The sequence below is a fragment of the Dipteris shenzhenensis genome, chromosome 33 (genome assembly GCF_047967505.1).
Source record: "Dipteris shenzhenensis isolate YYH24624 ecotype China chromosome 33, Dip_SZ_1.0, whole genome shotgun sequence".
Classification (NCBI taxonomy): Eukaryota; Viridiplantae; Streptophyta; class Polypodiopsida; order Gleicheniales; family Dipteridaceae; genus Dipteris; species Dipteris shenzhenensis.
The window spans coordinates 20,585,178-20,600,027 of NC_141628.1; the positions used below are offsets into that span (position 1 = coordinate 20,585,178).

Here is a 14,850-nt window from a genome sequence, read left to right on the forward strand (position 1 = left end):
ATATGGAGATGCCACTACCAGTGCCAGATTTAATTGATCCCGATGAATCTAGCGAAGAAGATGAAGATCACAATATGAGCCAAGAGGAAGATGCGCATAATGACATCACACGGGAGGAAGATGGAGATCACGATATTGAGGAAGAAGAAAACGATCATCAAGAATCACCACACTTTATTGAAGAAGATGATCAAGTACTTTTAGGTGAACGTACGATGCTAGAGTACGATGATGATATAGGAGATCAACTCGGTATAGAGTTGGAGATAGACTTGTTTGGCACCTTAGACTTGGCTCAAGATGAAACAGTTGATGTAAATGCTCTTAATTGATTTTTTTTCATCTCAAACTTGGACATGAATATATGAACTTCAAAGGCTTGATGTACATGCTCTCATTTTTTTATTCTCTATGAGATCAAACATGTATGAAAACTTAAAAAAATTTGTCATTGGAAAAAACTAAATTTTAAGGCCTATATGAGTAAAAAACCTCTCTAGAAAATGTTGCTATAAAATAGTATCTCAGTGTCGCTATATAGCGACACTCATAAGTCGCTATATAAAGACTTTTGTAATAGTCGCTATATAGCGACGTTTATCTAACATCGCTATATAGCGACGCTTTACGAGACATGCTTTTTATACCAACGATTAGCACCCCGTGCGTGCTAAACATCGCAATAGGATCCGTGTGTAGTAGTGTTGTACACAGGAAGAATTCCACCACCTAACATGGCTGGATGAGATGTGTCTGCTTAAGCCATTTAGTGCATTGGCTATGCATGACATTGACTATGATCCCATGAACACACTCCTGGTTGACGACACTCCTTTGAAAGCAGCATTAAATCCACCCGGTTCTTGCATAACTCCTTTCGCCTATGACAGAGATCCTAATGATGATGAGCTATCAGATCAGTTGCTCCCATACTTATTGGATTTAGCAAATGCCAGAGAAAGTGTTCTTGCCTTTACAATGAGATACCCTTATGAAGGCCATGTGATTGAGCGCATTGTAGCTGCCCGTGGTGAGCATCTAGTCATATTATTTGTTCAAGTCTTTTCTGTAGATTACGCTGACATGGGGTGTGTTGATGATGTTGTTTCACTGTTAATTGAAGATCCAAAGCCCACGGACTGGTTTATCATCCAACAAAGAATAGTAGACCTTCCACATGAGATGTGCCAACAGATTCTTAGGCATAATCCTTTTGTAAACCAATATCCACCATACACTAGGCCTTGAAGGCCAAATTGTAAAGGACTTGTACATTGATGAATACATATGTTGTTACTTTCTAAATACACACTTGTAATGGTTACTTTGTAATACATACTTTGTTGGTTACTTTGCTGATAAAATTAATGGTGAGCTGATAAATGTACTGGTGTTCTTACATGGTATTGGTGCTATTAAATGGTATTGGTGTTTGCTGATAAAAGTACTAGGTGAGCCATTGTCTTAACCAGTGCATAAATAGCCAATGTTGATGCAATAAAATATATGGTCCTTTTTTATATGTTATCTTTTATGGTATTTTTTGCTCAACCATACAATACCAATTTTGGTTCTAGATAAAATAATACTAACTGTTAGTCAGAGGTCTAAGCTAAGGAATCATGTGTTGTGTCTGTTATGGTGCTCATACAGTTGGCTGTTTTTGACTAGTTGCATTACAAATCCATCAATGTGTAATAGAGCTGTACATTCTTCTACTCTAAAGCTCCACGATGGAATTGCAAAAATGGATGATAACATCTTCAGAGACCTTACAGATGTAGGGTATAGCCCAGAAGAAATAGCAACTTCGGATGTCCAAGATGACAATTCCTTGGGTCGGCTACTAACGAGGATGTTGAGGAAGAAGGGCCAAAATCTCCTACATTATAGGGTCATTCCTTCCTAGAACATAGTATATTGGGGTGTGTGGAGTGCAGCGCCATAGAGCTACTATGTGTATCCAAGCCTAACTTGGTTGTATATTGGGGTGTGTGGAGTGTAGTGCAAAGGTGTTGTATCCAAGCCGTTTGGGCTCCGTAATGTCATATGATTGATTCTATATGTCTCATTATGATTTTATATGGCGCCTTCTAATTTTGTATGGCTCATTCTAAATTAAAAGTGCAATATATTAGAAAGAGGAACAACATTACAAAAATATGAAATGACAGTAGTACAATGGTTCTCTCTCTCTCTCTCTCAATTGATAGTAGATGTGCTACTTAAGATAGTACTACATAGTATCACATAGTACTAACCAAATAGTATTAAGCAGTATGATATGACAGTAGTACAATGGTTCTCTCTCTCTCTCTCTCTCTCTCTCTCTCTCTCTCTCTCTCTCTCTCTCTCCTCTCTCTTATCTCTCTGTCTCTCAATCTCTCTCTCTCTCTCAATTAATAGCAGATGAGTTACTTAAGATAGTAGTACATAGTACTAAATAGTACTAACCAAATAGTAATAAGTAGTATGATATGACAGCAGAACAAACTTAATATGAACTACAAAAATTACTAGAATAGTATACAATCACTAAAAAATAGGGCTGATAGTATGATATGACAGTAGTACCTAAACAGTAATAATATAATAGTACACAATTAAAACTAATAGTACTAAACTCTATCACTTAATTACTAAGTCTGAACTGCTACTAGTAGTACCAAATATCTGTAAGTGCTAGATAGTACTAAATGCTAAATAGTACTAGGTGCTAAGTATTATTGTAAATTCTAGATAGTACTAAATAGTAAATGCTAGATAGTACTAAATATGTCTACATAGTACTAACTGCTAAATATTTTACTAAATGCTAGATAGTACTAAGTGTGAATATTACTAACTACTAGTTTAGTACTATTAGTAAGTGCTATATAGTACTAAAGTGCTAATATTACTAGGTGCTAGATAGTACTATTAGTACTAAATATTAAGTGGTAATATTAGTGAGTGCTAGTATTACCAATGTTGGATAGTACTAAACAGTAAGTGCTAGATAGTACTAAATAGGAAGTGTTAATAGTAGTAAGTGCTAGATAGCAAGTGCTTATAACATTACTAAATAGTAAATGCTTGATCTATAGTACTATTAGTACTAAATAGCAAGTGCTAGATGGTAAGTTTGATATTACTAGGTGCTATATAGTACTATTAGTATTGAATAGTAAGTGCTAGTATTATCAAGTGCTAGATAGTATTGAAGAGTACTTACTAAGTGCTAAGAATTATTGAGTCCTAAATAGTACTCAGTAAATAGTACTTACTCGATGCTAAATGTTACTAAGTGCTACATAGTACTAAATAGTGCTAAAATACCGCAAAATAATACTAAATAGATCTAATAGTAGTAATAGCAGAGTTAAGGCAAGGAAGAATATAGTACTAGTAGCAAGGTTAGTGCAAGGGATAGTACTAGATAGTACTAAATAGAACTAGTAGCAGGATTAGTGCAAGGAGGGAATGATTACGCTCGAAGTCCTTCTATAATACAAATAATTTCAAACATCACACACTACTAATTAATAGTAAATAGTACTATTTAGCTCAGGGGGGTCACTATGTATAAACCCTCTATATCACATGCGTTTAAGGCCTATATTTAAAATCCCTTATCTGTAAATTTTTTCATTAATAAAATGTACCCCTTTTCTATACAAATCTGTAAATTTTTTCCAAAACTATTTTAAATAGTCCCTTATGTATATTTATTTCTGTAAATTTTAGAAATAAAAAATATCCTTCTGTTGAACTCACGTGATAGGGTTACATATGATGAGTGACCCCCCTGAGCTATTTAGTCATAACGAGTATTCTTTTGAGTCATAATAACTGATTTGAAAGAGAAAACAATACTATTTTGTCCTATCTTTATTCCTAGGACTGATTTCTAAAATATGGTCTATACTATAAACGTATTAAGTCCCTAGTGTAGTATTAGCACGGTGATTCTATGATTTAGTGCTAAATTCACTTCATATAGAGTCTACTATAGTATTAAATGTTAGCTTTAACATATAAACAATACTAATATTATCCCTGACAGTACTAAATAGTTGTAAAGAGTACCAAATAATAGTATGTAACTTGGGCTTCGTTCAAAGAAGGGAGATGCACCTCTGTGAGCTCCAAGAAATGGGTGGGATGTATTGCATACTTTTTTGGGCCAAGCCTATGCCTACAAACATCCTTCTTATTTGGGGAAACCCTGAACCTGTCTTTCCAGAAGTGGATAGCACATTGAACAACCTCACAACTTAAGGAATCTTGTCTACACTTTCCACCTCCATCTGCCCATTTGAAGGAAGCTTGTTTTATGTCCACACGATGTTTCTTTGGATTCCATGCTTGAATTCCAAGGGCTTTAGCTACTTTGCTATCACTATATTTTTTAAATGCTGAAGTGTTAGCAATCATGTGGAGAGCTGCTCTCTTCGCCAGCTAACTTATCATCACTTTCTACTCTTTTCACAAGACTCAATGATGTCTTTAGATTATCCACTATTGCCATTGATATGGATTGGCTTTAAAAATTTGTCTCATCGACAACCTCTTGCATATCTAGATGTTTTATAACCTTAGACAAAATGTTAGCCTTCGTTCTCAAGTCCAAGTTCTTGTAGTGAGACAACTCTATCCATCCATTGCTAACTTAGTCTTTAACAAAGCATGGCTGCATCTACTCTTCTTTCTAGCATACAAAGAAGTCCTTTTGAAACTTGGTACACCCACAGCTTGCACTCTTGCACTCGATACATCTTTTTCCTGATTCCTTGCCAAGTCGCTCATGAGCACACATGTCTACATATTGGATGCGAATTTGGAACTATCCCTTCTTCTAAATAAGGATTGTATATTACCTTTATCTCACTAGTCATGGTAGCAAACTGTTTCAGGCACCAAATGTTATGGCTCCTTACAAGTCCCTTCTCTTTCTCATTTTTTCTATGAATGGAAGCTTTAATCTCTGTCCACTCAGACATCCACATGTGAGGCTTTGCCCCTTCATTAATAGGCAAAGTAACGTGAAATTAACTAACACACCCGAGTGACTTATTACATCCCCAAACAATTGAATGGAATGGATTCAATATTTTGTATGTTTCATCAAATCTATAGTATGTAGCAATGCAAGGTTAGCATCTGAAGCTCAATCTCTATGCAAGCTTGGGTCCTACCCCACAATGTATATTTGGAGAATGCTTTAAACCATGGAACAATCATTATGTAAGAAGGCATCTTATCTAAACATCTCTCTCTCTCCCCCCCCCTCTCTCTCTCTCTCTCTCTCTCTCTCTCTCTCTCTCTCTCTCTCTTTCTCTCTCTCTCTCTCTCTCCCCCCCCCCTTCCATGTTAGTTAGGATAGGGTGATCACGCTGGCAATTGTGAGCCACAAACCTAGCCCAGACTGATATAGGTAAACATTTTTAAAAAAACAAAAGACAACAATAGAAGAAGAGAACGAATGGTGGAGTAGAGAAAATGTGGTGAATGCAAGTGAAAGTGTCTTTTATAGACTTTGTGCAAAATTTAACGCTTGGTATATCCATGTTACCACCATGTAGTAAATTCCTCATAAATTCAACTGATCACAAACCACCATGTGGTGGACACGTGGCAACCATGTAAGGTATAAGATCATTGCATGATAACCTTCATAAACCACTTGGTATATTAAAGCACTACATGGTATAGCGGTGGTAAATTGAAAGCATTGCATGATGTGTTTTGAATATGCGTACTGTGTTTTTAATATACCATGTACTGGTACATCAACAGTTAATATGTTTGCTATAACTGGTACAAAAAGACGTGGTTTTTGAGTTTAAAATGTTTTAAATCGAATAAACCATGTTTTCATATATATAGGTTCCCAGTGTTAGCCTTAGAGGGTCTCATCATTACACATTGAGTGTATTTGGATTTCAAAACAAATCAAAATTGTACACTAAGCCAATTGAAAGAGGTTTAATTGCAAGAAGTGTCCTTAGACAACCGATATCAATGCAACGAGAAGCTACATTCTTCTAGGACTACTCCAATGGTGGCCTTTCTCTTATGTTAATAGAGTCATCCTGCCCATATGTAATCCCATCTACTTTGTTGATCGATCAAGGACTTCCATGTTCTGTACACCTCTTGTTGATGTTAGTCATGCCAAGGGACACTAGACTTCTACATAAAACGTCTATTGGCTTGATGAGTAGTAAATATTGGTGAATAAGTAAGTCGTGCAAGGTGTCATGTGGACTTCCCCCCTTTCGTAGGCATTGAAGGCCTTCACACCTCATTTTTATAAGATATGATGGTGAGTACTGAAGATTCCTTCGAGCATACTGGTTAGACACGTAGTTTGTGTATGTAATCTCAAACTGTAGCTTCTTTATCATTGTGGAATGCTCCAAATGAATGGTTGAGATGCTAGGCAAGCCCTTAATTAAAAAAAAGGTGTTTGTATAGAGTTTCTTATCACATGTAAAAGATGAACAAGAAAAGAAAGTAGCACAAAGATATATTAGCTTCCTCAAGGAGTCACTATATATACCCTACATTCTAGGCCTATTTTTTAAATGATTATTTATGATTAAAAGACACTTTTGGTATACAAATCCTAACCCCTTTTTAAACACTTTTTGTGATACCCCTCTCTCTCTATATATTTCTATTAAAAATATGATTTAAAACGATCCTTATGCACGTGATAATCACATTTTTCCTGCATGACCCCAAAGCTAGTTTCCAAGGCAAATAGGCATAAAATTTGTGAATTAACAAAGAGGCATTCCAAGAAAGTAGATAGGTTACCTCTTTACAGGTGCTTGCCTCATGCAAGTCTTGGATGAAATCTACATTGTGTATGATCTAACCGCAAGCGGCATAGCTTAATCAAGCAATCAACTTACACCAATCACCCATCTGTTATAAGCTCTTCAACAAACTGTATTGCATGTTGAGCAGCAGACAATCAAGCAAGCGGTAAAGCTTCATCAAGGAATCTGGACACCAATCACCCACCTGTTAGCTTCTCCACCAAATTGTAGTGCGTGAAGCATTCAAGTTGAGCAGCAGGAAATGAAGCATCAGAAATTAAATCAGCATATTGGTCGCTTGAAGGCATCTTGATAAGCACCATGCACGCTGTTTTGTATAGCATGTCTGCTTCTATATTATCATTTCCTAGTTCAGCTGCTTGATCCCTATCAGTTGAACGCATCGATTGCAGCTCCACCTCCACTGGAAGACAAAGTTGTTCCGAATACCTGTTTCCTTGATCGATGCTCCGGGAGAGTTTTATGCCATATCAAGATAATACGCTTCTGGCTCAAGCTCCATTATGTTAAGACGCCCATTTCGGCGTCATGTTTTAAGGCTGTAGCTTTTTGGATATCGAAGCCTAATGATCCCATCTAGCCGATATGGAAGCTACGTTTCGGATACAATAAAATGATGAGAACGAGCTCTTTGACCTGTGCAGCTCTTAAGCCGCTATGGCCGGAAACTGTGGTAGACGTAATTACAAAACGATAGGATTCAGCTTGGATTGCACGCCGAAGCCCGTCCGTTCCTGCTTTTGAATCACCTTTTTCAGTATGATTTATAATGATTGAAGAGGTCACCTATCAAGTTTCGGCTGGCCACCGGACCACAGATCTGTTGATCGTCTTGAACTTCCCAAGCGCCCGAGTCGGAGTTTTGCGCGGGTAACTGACGGTTTACGAAATTCCAAACCACTGATTCTAAGCCCTCCGGAGCTGGTGGTGCATCCCTGCATGCCACGAGTACGTCTGTCGATGTATGAGAAACGCGTGACATTGGGTTGCTCTCCATCGCCACTGCACCATGTATCTCGGTATTAGGCGTAAAGGGTGAAGTCCCAATGGTAATTATTGTTCGAGGTTCCGCCTCCATTGACTGGACGTGTATCTTACCCTGTGTGAGTCCTTCGAAAGCATAATCAGAATCAAGTTCTATGCTTCCAGAGTCTTGGTTAAGCGGGACTTGGCTGGTGGAACCTGAGAACTCGTTCAATTGCATCTGCGCTAGAGGTGTATATTCACCTCTCGGATCACCAGTGAGAACGCTGGTTGTAGACGCTTCAATCTTTTCTTTGGAACCCTCCAGTAGACGCGCACTCCTCGTATATGAATGCCAAAAATTCTTGATATCGTTATCTGTCCTTCCTGGCAAACAGGCTGCTATCTTGGACCAGCTACACACAGAAGCCAGAGCGGTTTCTTCGATATCAATATAAGTCTCGCTTGGGAAGGCTATCACTCGTCAACAGAATCGTTCAGAACGAAGACATTTTGTCTTACCTTAGCCCACATTACAATGGTGTATGTCCGTATTTTGATATTGTAGGAATTGAACGCAAATTCGAAGATAACGCACCTGTTCCCAAGAGTTCGATGCAGGTTTACGATAAGTCGGATCTCGTCTGCAGAAAACTTTCCACGCTTCAGATCTGGCCTCAAATAGTTAATCCAACGTAGTCTACAACTTTTCCCACAGCGTTGGAGACCTGCAGCAAGATGCTTATCTATATACAGTTCGCAACAATGAATTGAAATATGAATTGCTCCTCAACGCAGACTACAAGGTCCAGGAACGCCAAATACTTTACCAGCACGCTTTGCTACATCACTCCAATTCCCATAACCATGTTCCGTGACGTATCTCTTCAACTTGGCGTCTTCGTCCGGAGACCACAGGCTTTTCCGCATTTTATTTGTGCACGCCCAGGCAGAAGCGAAGATCTCAACGAGCGCTGGGAGCCGTGCTATATTGTCCTGTGGGTAGGGATTGGAGGAACGTGGCAGCTTGAACGGAATGCAGGGACGCACCCAATATGTAAGGGAGGAGCTTGGAATGCTGACGAGAATAAGGAAGAATAATAGAAGGCAAAGAGGAAAAATGATAGAAGCAAAGCCGCGAAGCTCGACCACTCACCAGAAGGGAGCGCCATTAAAGTAGAAATATCCGTGAGGGAAGAGGGCAAAGCAACGGGGGGGACGGGAAGGAGAACCAATTATCGACGGTACTTTCCAAGGATGCAGATATGGTAAAAGTATGGACAGGCGTGCTGGGCACTGCATATGTTGCGTTTGAGCTGTCCGATGATGCGAAAGCTGTGACAAATTCTCACTCGCAAAGGGATCAGGCCGGTCTCTTCACGTGGCTACAGAGCCAGGATAATCGGGACAAACGCTGATATTACAAGGAGAGAGTAGATCTGCATATGATTGTAGATCTAAGATTAGCAAAAGATTAATAGGAGAAGAACAGAGCTTGAGGATGAAGATTAGGAGAAGAAAAGAGCTTGAGGATGATGATCTTGATTCTTGCAGTAGAGCGTAATCTGACTATTTTTGGATTCTAGTTCCGACACTGGGATCAGCCTACGAGAATCCGTCTATCATTTCGTTTTCGTGGATGTTATGGTGATCACCAGTTGACAAAATGCATGCGAGTTATAGCTCGAAGGCTCTGCTTACGAACAAACAGATACAAATGCCCCCTTCCAACTGCTTTGAATGGACGGATTGACTGTGTAGTGGGAGCCCATCATCGGACGAAGAATCTAAATTGCACATGCGTTCTTGGTTTGCTCGCTCGCATCTGATGGAGAAGCGTCTTGACTGCATTGCGCGGAAATTCAATGACAGTTTGCGGGGCGGCGCTCCGATGACAGAACTGATCGGGGAAGACGGGCAAGGTGTTCGATTTAGGGCTTATGAATGGATCGGTGCGGTGTGCTAGCCCAATTGTAGGGATTAAGCATTGGGCATAACAGAAGCTTGGCCCTATTACGACGAAGAGTAGACTTTACGTCTTAAGCGAATAGAACTATTATGGTTATACGCAGTCGTGATTTTGGACGTAGCCCATAATCGTCTGAGAATTTGTTGGGACAGAGAGTAAGGACGGAAGTACTGTGTTGCAAGTTGGAGTTTGCAATCGTCTACAGAATCAGATAGCTATGTAGCTTGTCGCGAGCTCAAATTAGGGTTTAACGAACCGTGACGGAAATCGCTCAACGTTTTCTGATCGTAAAGGATTCTAATACGCTAATTGTAGCCTAGAGTGGCAGATGCTAAAGAAACCCTAATTTAAGTCTATATTAGATTTTAATTTGATTTGTGCATCTGATTATAAAAGTTTTGAAAACGTCTCTCTCTCTATCGAGTGGCAATTATGAAAGAAACCCTAATTTTCAAGCAACGGTTTAAGCCTTAGATTAGATGCAAGAATTAGATGTCATAATTTTGAAAACCTACCAAGTCAAAAGCATACAAGTTGCGTATATATATGAGGAAAAAGAAGGAATTTTATTTAAGCTTACATATATGTATGTACGTATGTCTGTCTGTCAAGTACGTATATATATATTATAACACCCTCCTAGATTGATGATATTGGCAAAAGCGCCATATAAATATATATCTATATACATATCTATCTATCTATATTATATATATATATAACACACACGTATATATCTAGTAATTATATTAGAATTTCAAATTTTTGAAACCCTAAATTGATTATATTGGCAAAAGCGTAAAAGCTGCTGCTCTTCTCTCTCTATCTCTCTCTCTCTCTCTCTGGTCTCTGGTGTGTCTTTCTCATAGCTTTGTCATTTCCCTCATCCCTGCACATGCTCATTGCTTCCTTCAATCCTCTCTTTCTCTCCTTCATCGTTTTCCATCCCTTTATCCTGTCCTACCCACTGTGGGCGCATCCTTCCCTCACACCTTTCGCACGCTGATTCATGCACCCTTGCCTCTCCGTACCTCCTCTCTCTCTCTTTCTGTCTCTCTCTCTCTCTCTCTTTCTCTCTGCTGCAAGGCAGCATCCATACTCTTCTCCTTTTTCCCTTGCTGCTTTATGCGCTCTTTCCAGCTCCCCTTTTAAAAGAAAATCTCCGCTTCTCTTTCTGCCTGCCATTACTTCGTACCCAACGCAATCAGCTTCTTCCCATGCATGGCTGTAAAAAGAGAGAACCCCATCTCGGGATACAGCAAACCCGCCCCACCCCCGACGTCGATTCTTATCCGTGGTGCATGGTGCATCTCTACTTTGCACTGCTCTCCACTTTCCTCGATGTGGGCGACGCGATGGAGAAAATTTACGTGATCGTTCGAACTTCCTCGACCTGTGTTCCTGGCTGCAGTTTCTGCAGAAGTTTCGTCTCTTCTGACTAGACTGGAGTGTCGTGAATCTTTCGAAGCCATTTGGTATTTGTGGTGTGTGTTGATCATGATGGGGCATTGGAACTGGACTTCCTACTCCATGTTCTGTCACTTCAAGTTTCTTTATAACTTCATTTTTATCAGGAAAAGTTGCATTCCAAGGTCCGCATCTTTCTTTTTGAGCTGCGTGGTTACAGTTACCTCGGGGGAGTCGGGGGGACCCTATTGTTCTACCTTCCAGATTGGCTAGTTGACGTCTTGCGTTCGTGATAACTACATCGGCTAAACGTCACACTAAAACATAAACGTTTGGTCGTCCGATTTTGCAGACTTATGCTCTGCGTTTCGTTGACCTATACAGGCAATAGTAGTGGCCAGCCCTGAAATTTGAAGCCGCGTCATTGCTCATAGATTTGATCATTGGCATAACGGGACTAGGCTCTTCCCATGGAATCGGGAAGGATACAGCCTGAGGTCGATAGCACTCTGTCGTCTTTAGCACAAAAAGAAGCAAGAACATCGAGGGGCACAGAATACGACGACTACACATTTGTGAGAGCAAGAGCAAGCTTAGAGGATCAAACTCAACACTTCGGGTCTGCTTCTCTCCTAGGATAGCATTCATCTGCGACGGTAGACTTTAAGGCTAACTCTCCTACTGTCCTAGAATAATCGCTCACCCGTGTCAAGTCTGTCTCTCTGCGAGCGTCAGCTACAATCTTCCGCTAACCATGAGATCGAGATTGGTTTGGAAAAGATGCGTACGAGCGAGAACATTTGTTTTTTGGTGGGTGTGCACTGTGGAACTGTGAACCCTCTTTGACAACTTGTGTTGTCACCTCAAGAGCCCAAAGGGACTTAATTGCTCATAACAGACAGCAAGAATTGAGAAGATGCTATCGGAAAGAAGGAGTGAAACTGTGAAAGAGTGAATTTGAGGCGAAGATGAAGAAAGTCAAAAGGATGGCTGATGGGGAGACTTCGAAGGCAGCAGCAGAGAATGCCCGAGATACTGACAGTTAGCCTGCATGCTCGTTTCTAACTCAGTACGTCCTAGAGGCTGGCGCTATAGGCCTTTGGTCCACAAAAAAGCTGGCAAGGACACAGTACACTCCTCTTTATGCATGAGGTCACATTTGATGGGATATACACAAAGATTATTGTTTAGAGGAATCATGAGGAGAGAGAGAGAGAGAGAGAGAGAGAGTAATTTACTACAAGGAGCCACTAGTGACTCATCCCAAGTCGATCACGGATCAAACCAATGACATGCCTCAACCACCAAGATTATTGTTTAGACGAAGGCAGGGGGGAGAGAGGGAGGGACGAGACAAAGAGAGAAGTCTAAGCTTGTATGCATTCAAATCCAACAAGGTGCTCATCAGACACATCTGATCTCACCTATGGTATATTAGATGCCATTAGAGAGAGAGAGAGAGAGAGAGAGAGCAGCATTCAAATCCAACAAGGTGCTCATCAGACACATATGATCTCACCTATGGTATATTAGATTCCATTAGAAAGGGGAGAGAGAGAGAGAGAGAGAGAGAGAGAGAGAGAGAGGGAGAGGTGTCACTTTTATGAACGACTTACCTCATGTGAAGAAAAGCTAAAACTTGAAGGGTATCACATCTCTTAGACTATGGAGAGAATTGAAGCCTCCTTACTAATTAGGGGAGAATTCGCGTTCAAAAGGGCCTCATAAGGAATGGATTAAGAAATGGATTAAGCGAAGACCAAGTAAACCCACTATGGTAACCCATGGGCTAAGGGTCCCCTAGCATTTACTCAACTAGCATGGGTGCCTTCATTTTTAAATTGATCAATCTTGGCCCTTAGATGGAGGTGGATGGTCGATGAATCAAAGCCCTAGGATGCTCAAATTGGTGGGAGGCACCTTTGCTGGGCTCCAAACTAAAAAATGTTGACAAAATAGAGGTGTAATAAAGAGGGAGAGGTCTCCATTTGTTGTGGACCTTTAGATAGATCTAATGGTGGAGATCAAAATATCAAATGATCAAGGGCCTAAATTGAGGCACATTTTGGAGGGTGTAGATGGAGGCATTGAGATCAATGGTTGAGATTTAGGCACATAATGGACGGTGTGAATTTGAGTGCCTTTTTCTTACATCTCCACCTTTGGATCTCCTTGAGATCAATGGCCCGGATTCCAGTGCCTTTTCCTTACATCTCCACCCTTAGATCTATTTTTAGATGGATGGCTTAAAATGAGCCCTCCTTGATCTCTTTTGATATCATCCATTAGATCCTTGCCATTTTCAAGGGTTTAGATTTAATCCTTCTATCCTTTGATGGTATCCATTGGATGTACACTTTGATCTAATGGCTTGGAGTGTTCTACCAAAAATTTGAATATATCCCTTGAGATCAATGGCTGGGAGTGAAGATCACGGGTCTAAACCATCAGTGAGAGGTCTCCCCACCCATGAATGCTCAACGTGTCCTTTTGTACACCTCAATGTACCATTGCCCGACACAAAGAAGCACTCTCATTGGTACACCTCAAATCCCTCTCTAATCCGTTGAAATTAAGAAACACTAATTGGAAGCCCTTTTGAGGTCCCAAACCTACTGTAATTCAAAAAAAAACAATAAGGGGGAAACCTTATCTAAATGTTGAATTTCTAGAAACCCTTTTTTCTTAGAGGAGTGTGAATGTGTTGAACTTCATAGATACATTGTGATGTGACCAATGTTCAAGATGAAGGCTTCTTTTGCATTTACAAAAGTGCTCATGACTTTTTGTCTAATAAGAGCTCAGTTTCTTATTCCTTCATTGCTCTTTCAATCTCAACAAAATCGTTGCACCTTTCACATTGTCACCCTCACTCTTAATTCTACCTACTCCCTTTGTATTATTGTCTCATCAAAATTGTTGCTTCTTTATTGAGAGCTCCATCAAGTAGCTTTGAGTCTTCACATTGGTTTGCCCTCATTCCTAGCTTGCTTCTCATATAATTGCATTGAATGGCTACCTCCCATTACTAGCTCGTTGTTGTAATGTTTGTGATCATCTTGCCAACTGCTTTTGGTGCATGCTTGATACACCAAGTATAGTTATACATCTTATTCATCAATAAATATATAGTTTTTACTTAATTTACCTTTAGAGAAATGCAATAAATATACAAATTTTGCTTAATTTACCTTTATCAACTAACACATTGAAATTTCATGATGAGATAGGATAACATTTCTTCCTACATGAGATCCATAAAAGGTGGCTACCTTACTAGAAATAATATACAGAATATTTAACATGTAATGGAAACTAATTAAGTCTTCCTATACTATACAAAAATTGCCTATAAGACTAGTGCACGTATCCCTAGTGAAAGAAAAAGGAGTTAAATCTAAATTTTCATTAAATTTTAAAACTCTATGTTACATTAAACACACATTTTATGCAAGGTCAAAACATTTTGTGTGCAAAATATTCTTTCAAAAATATACTCAAGCTATGGACTTTTCTTTTTGGGCCTTATTCTTGGATTATGAATTAGCTCAGCTTTTGTTAAGACACACCACGTAACATTAATTTCATTACTTTTGCAACTTTTTTCTCATTTTTGGATTGAGACAAAAATCCTTCCCAAACAAAAATTCAATTTTGAGACTCTATAATTTTGTAGTAATT

The 14,850-nt window shown here is 39.5% G+C and overlaps 1 protein-coding gene across 3 annotated transcripts; it reads right to left on the reverse strand.

Moving 5' to 3' along the window:
- Positions 1-6,791: 6,791 nt before the first annotated feature.
- LOC147879810 (transcription factor MYB8-like) lies at positions 6,792-9,906 on the reverse strand. Of its 3 annotated transcripts, XM_087371577.1 has the most exons (4): positions 8,624-9,906; positions 8,392-8,521; positions 7,929-8,209; positions 6,792-7,832 (listed from the first exon to the last, which is right to left on the reverse strand). In XM_087371577.1, the coding sequence occupies exons 1-4, from the start codon at positions 8,721-8,723 to the stop codon at positions 7,585-7,587; spliced, it is 759 nt and encodes a 252-aa protein (XP_087227703.1). In that variant the 5' UTR covers positions 8,724-9,906; the 3' UTR covers positions 6,792-7,584. The 3 variants fall into 3 exon arrangements, with proteins under 3 accessions (XP_087227703.1, XP_087227702.1, XP_087227701.1); XM_087371576.1 differs by having other exon boundaries at positions 6,792-8,209; positions 8,392-8,437; XM_087371575.1 differs by having other exon boundaries at positions 6,792-8,209.
- Positions 9,907-14,850: the final 4,944 nt, after the last annotated feature.

What these genes read in the sequence shown, in the direction of transcription:
- LOC147879810 (XM_087371575.1), bottom strand. Translation starts at nt 8,723, where the DNA reads ATGCGGAAAAGCCTGTGGTCTCCGGACGAAGACGCCAAGTTGAAGAGA. An exon ending in TGATGTAGCAAAGCGTGCTG is followed by an intron (nt 8,522 to 8,623) that starts GTAAAGTATTTG and finishes ATCTTGCTGCAG; the next exon opens with GTCTCCAACGCTGTGGGAAA. An exon ending in CATCGAACTCTTGGGAACAG is followed by an intron (nt 8,210 to 8,391) that starts GTGCGTTATCTT and finishes TTCTGTGTGTAG; the next exon opens with CTGGTCCAAGATAGCAGCCT.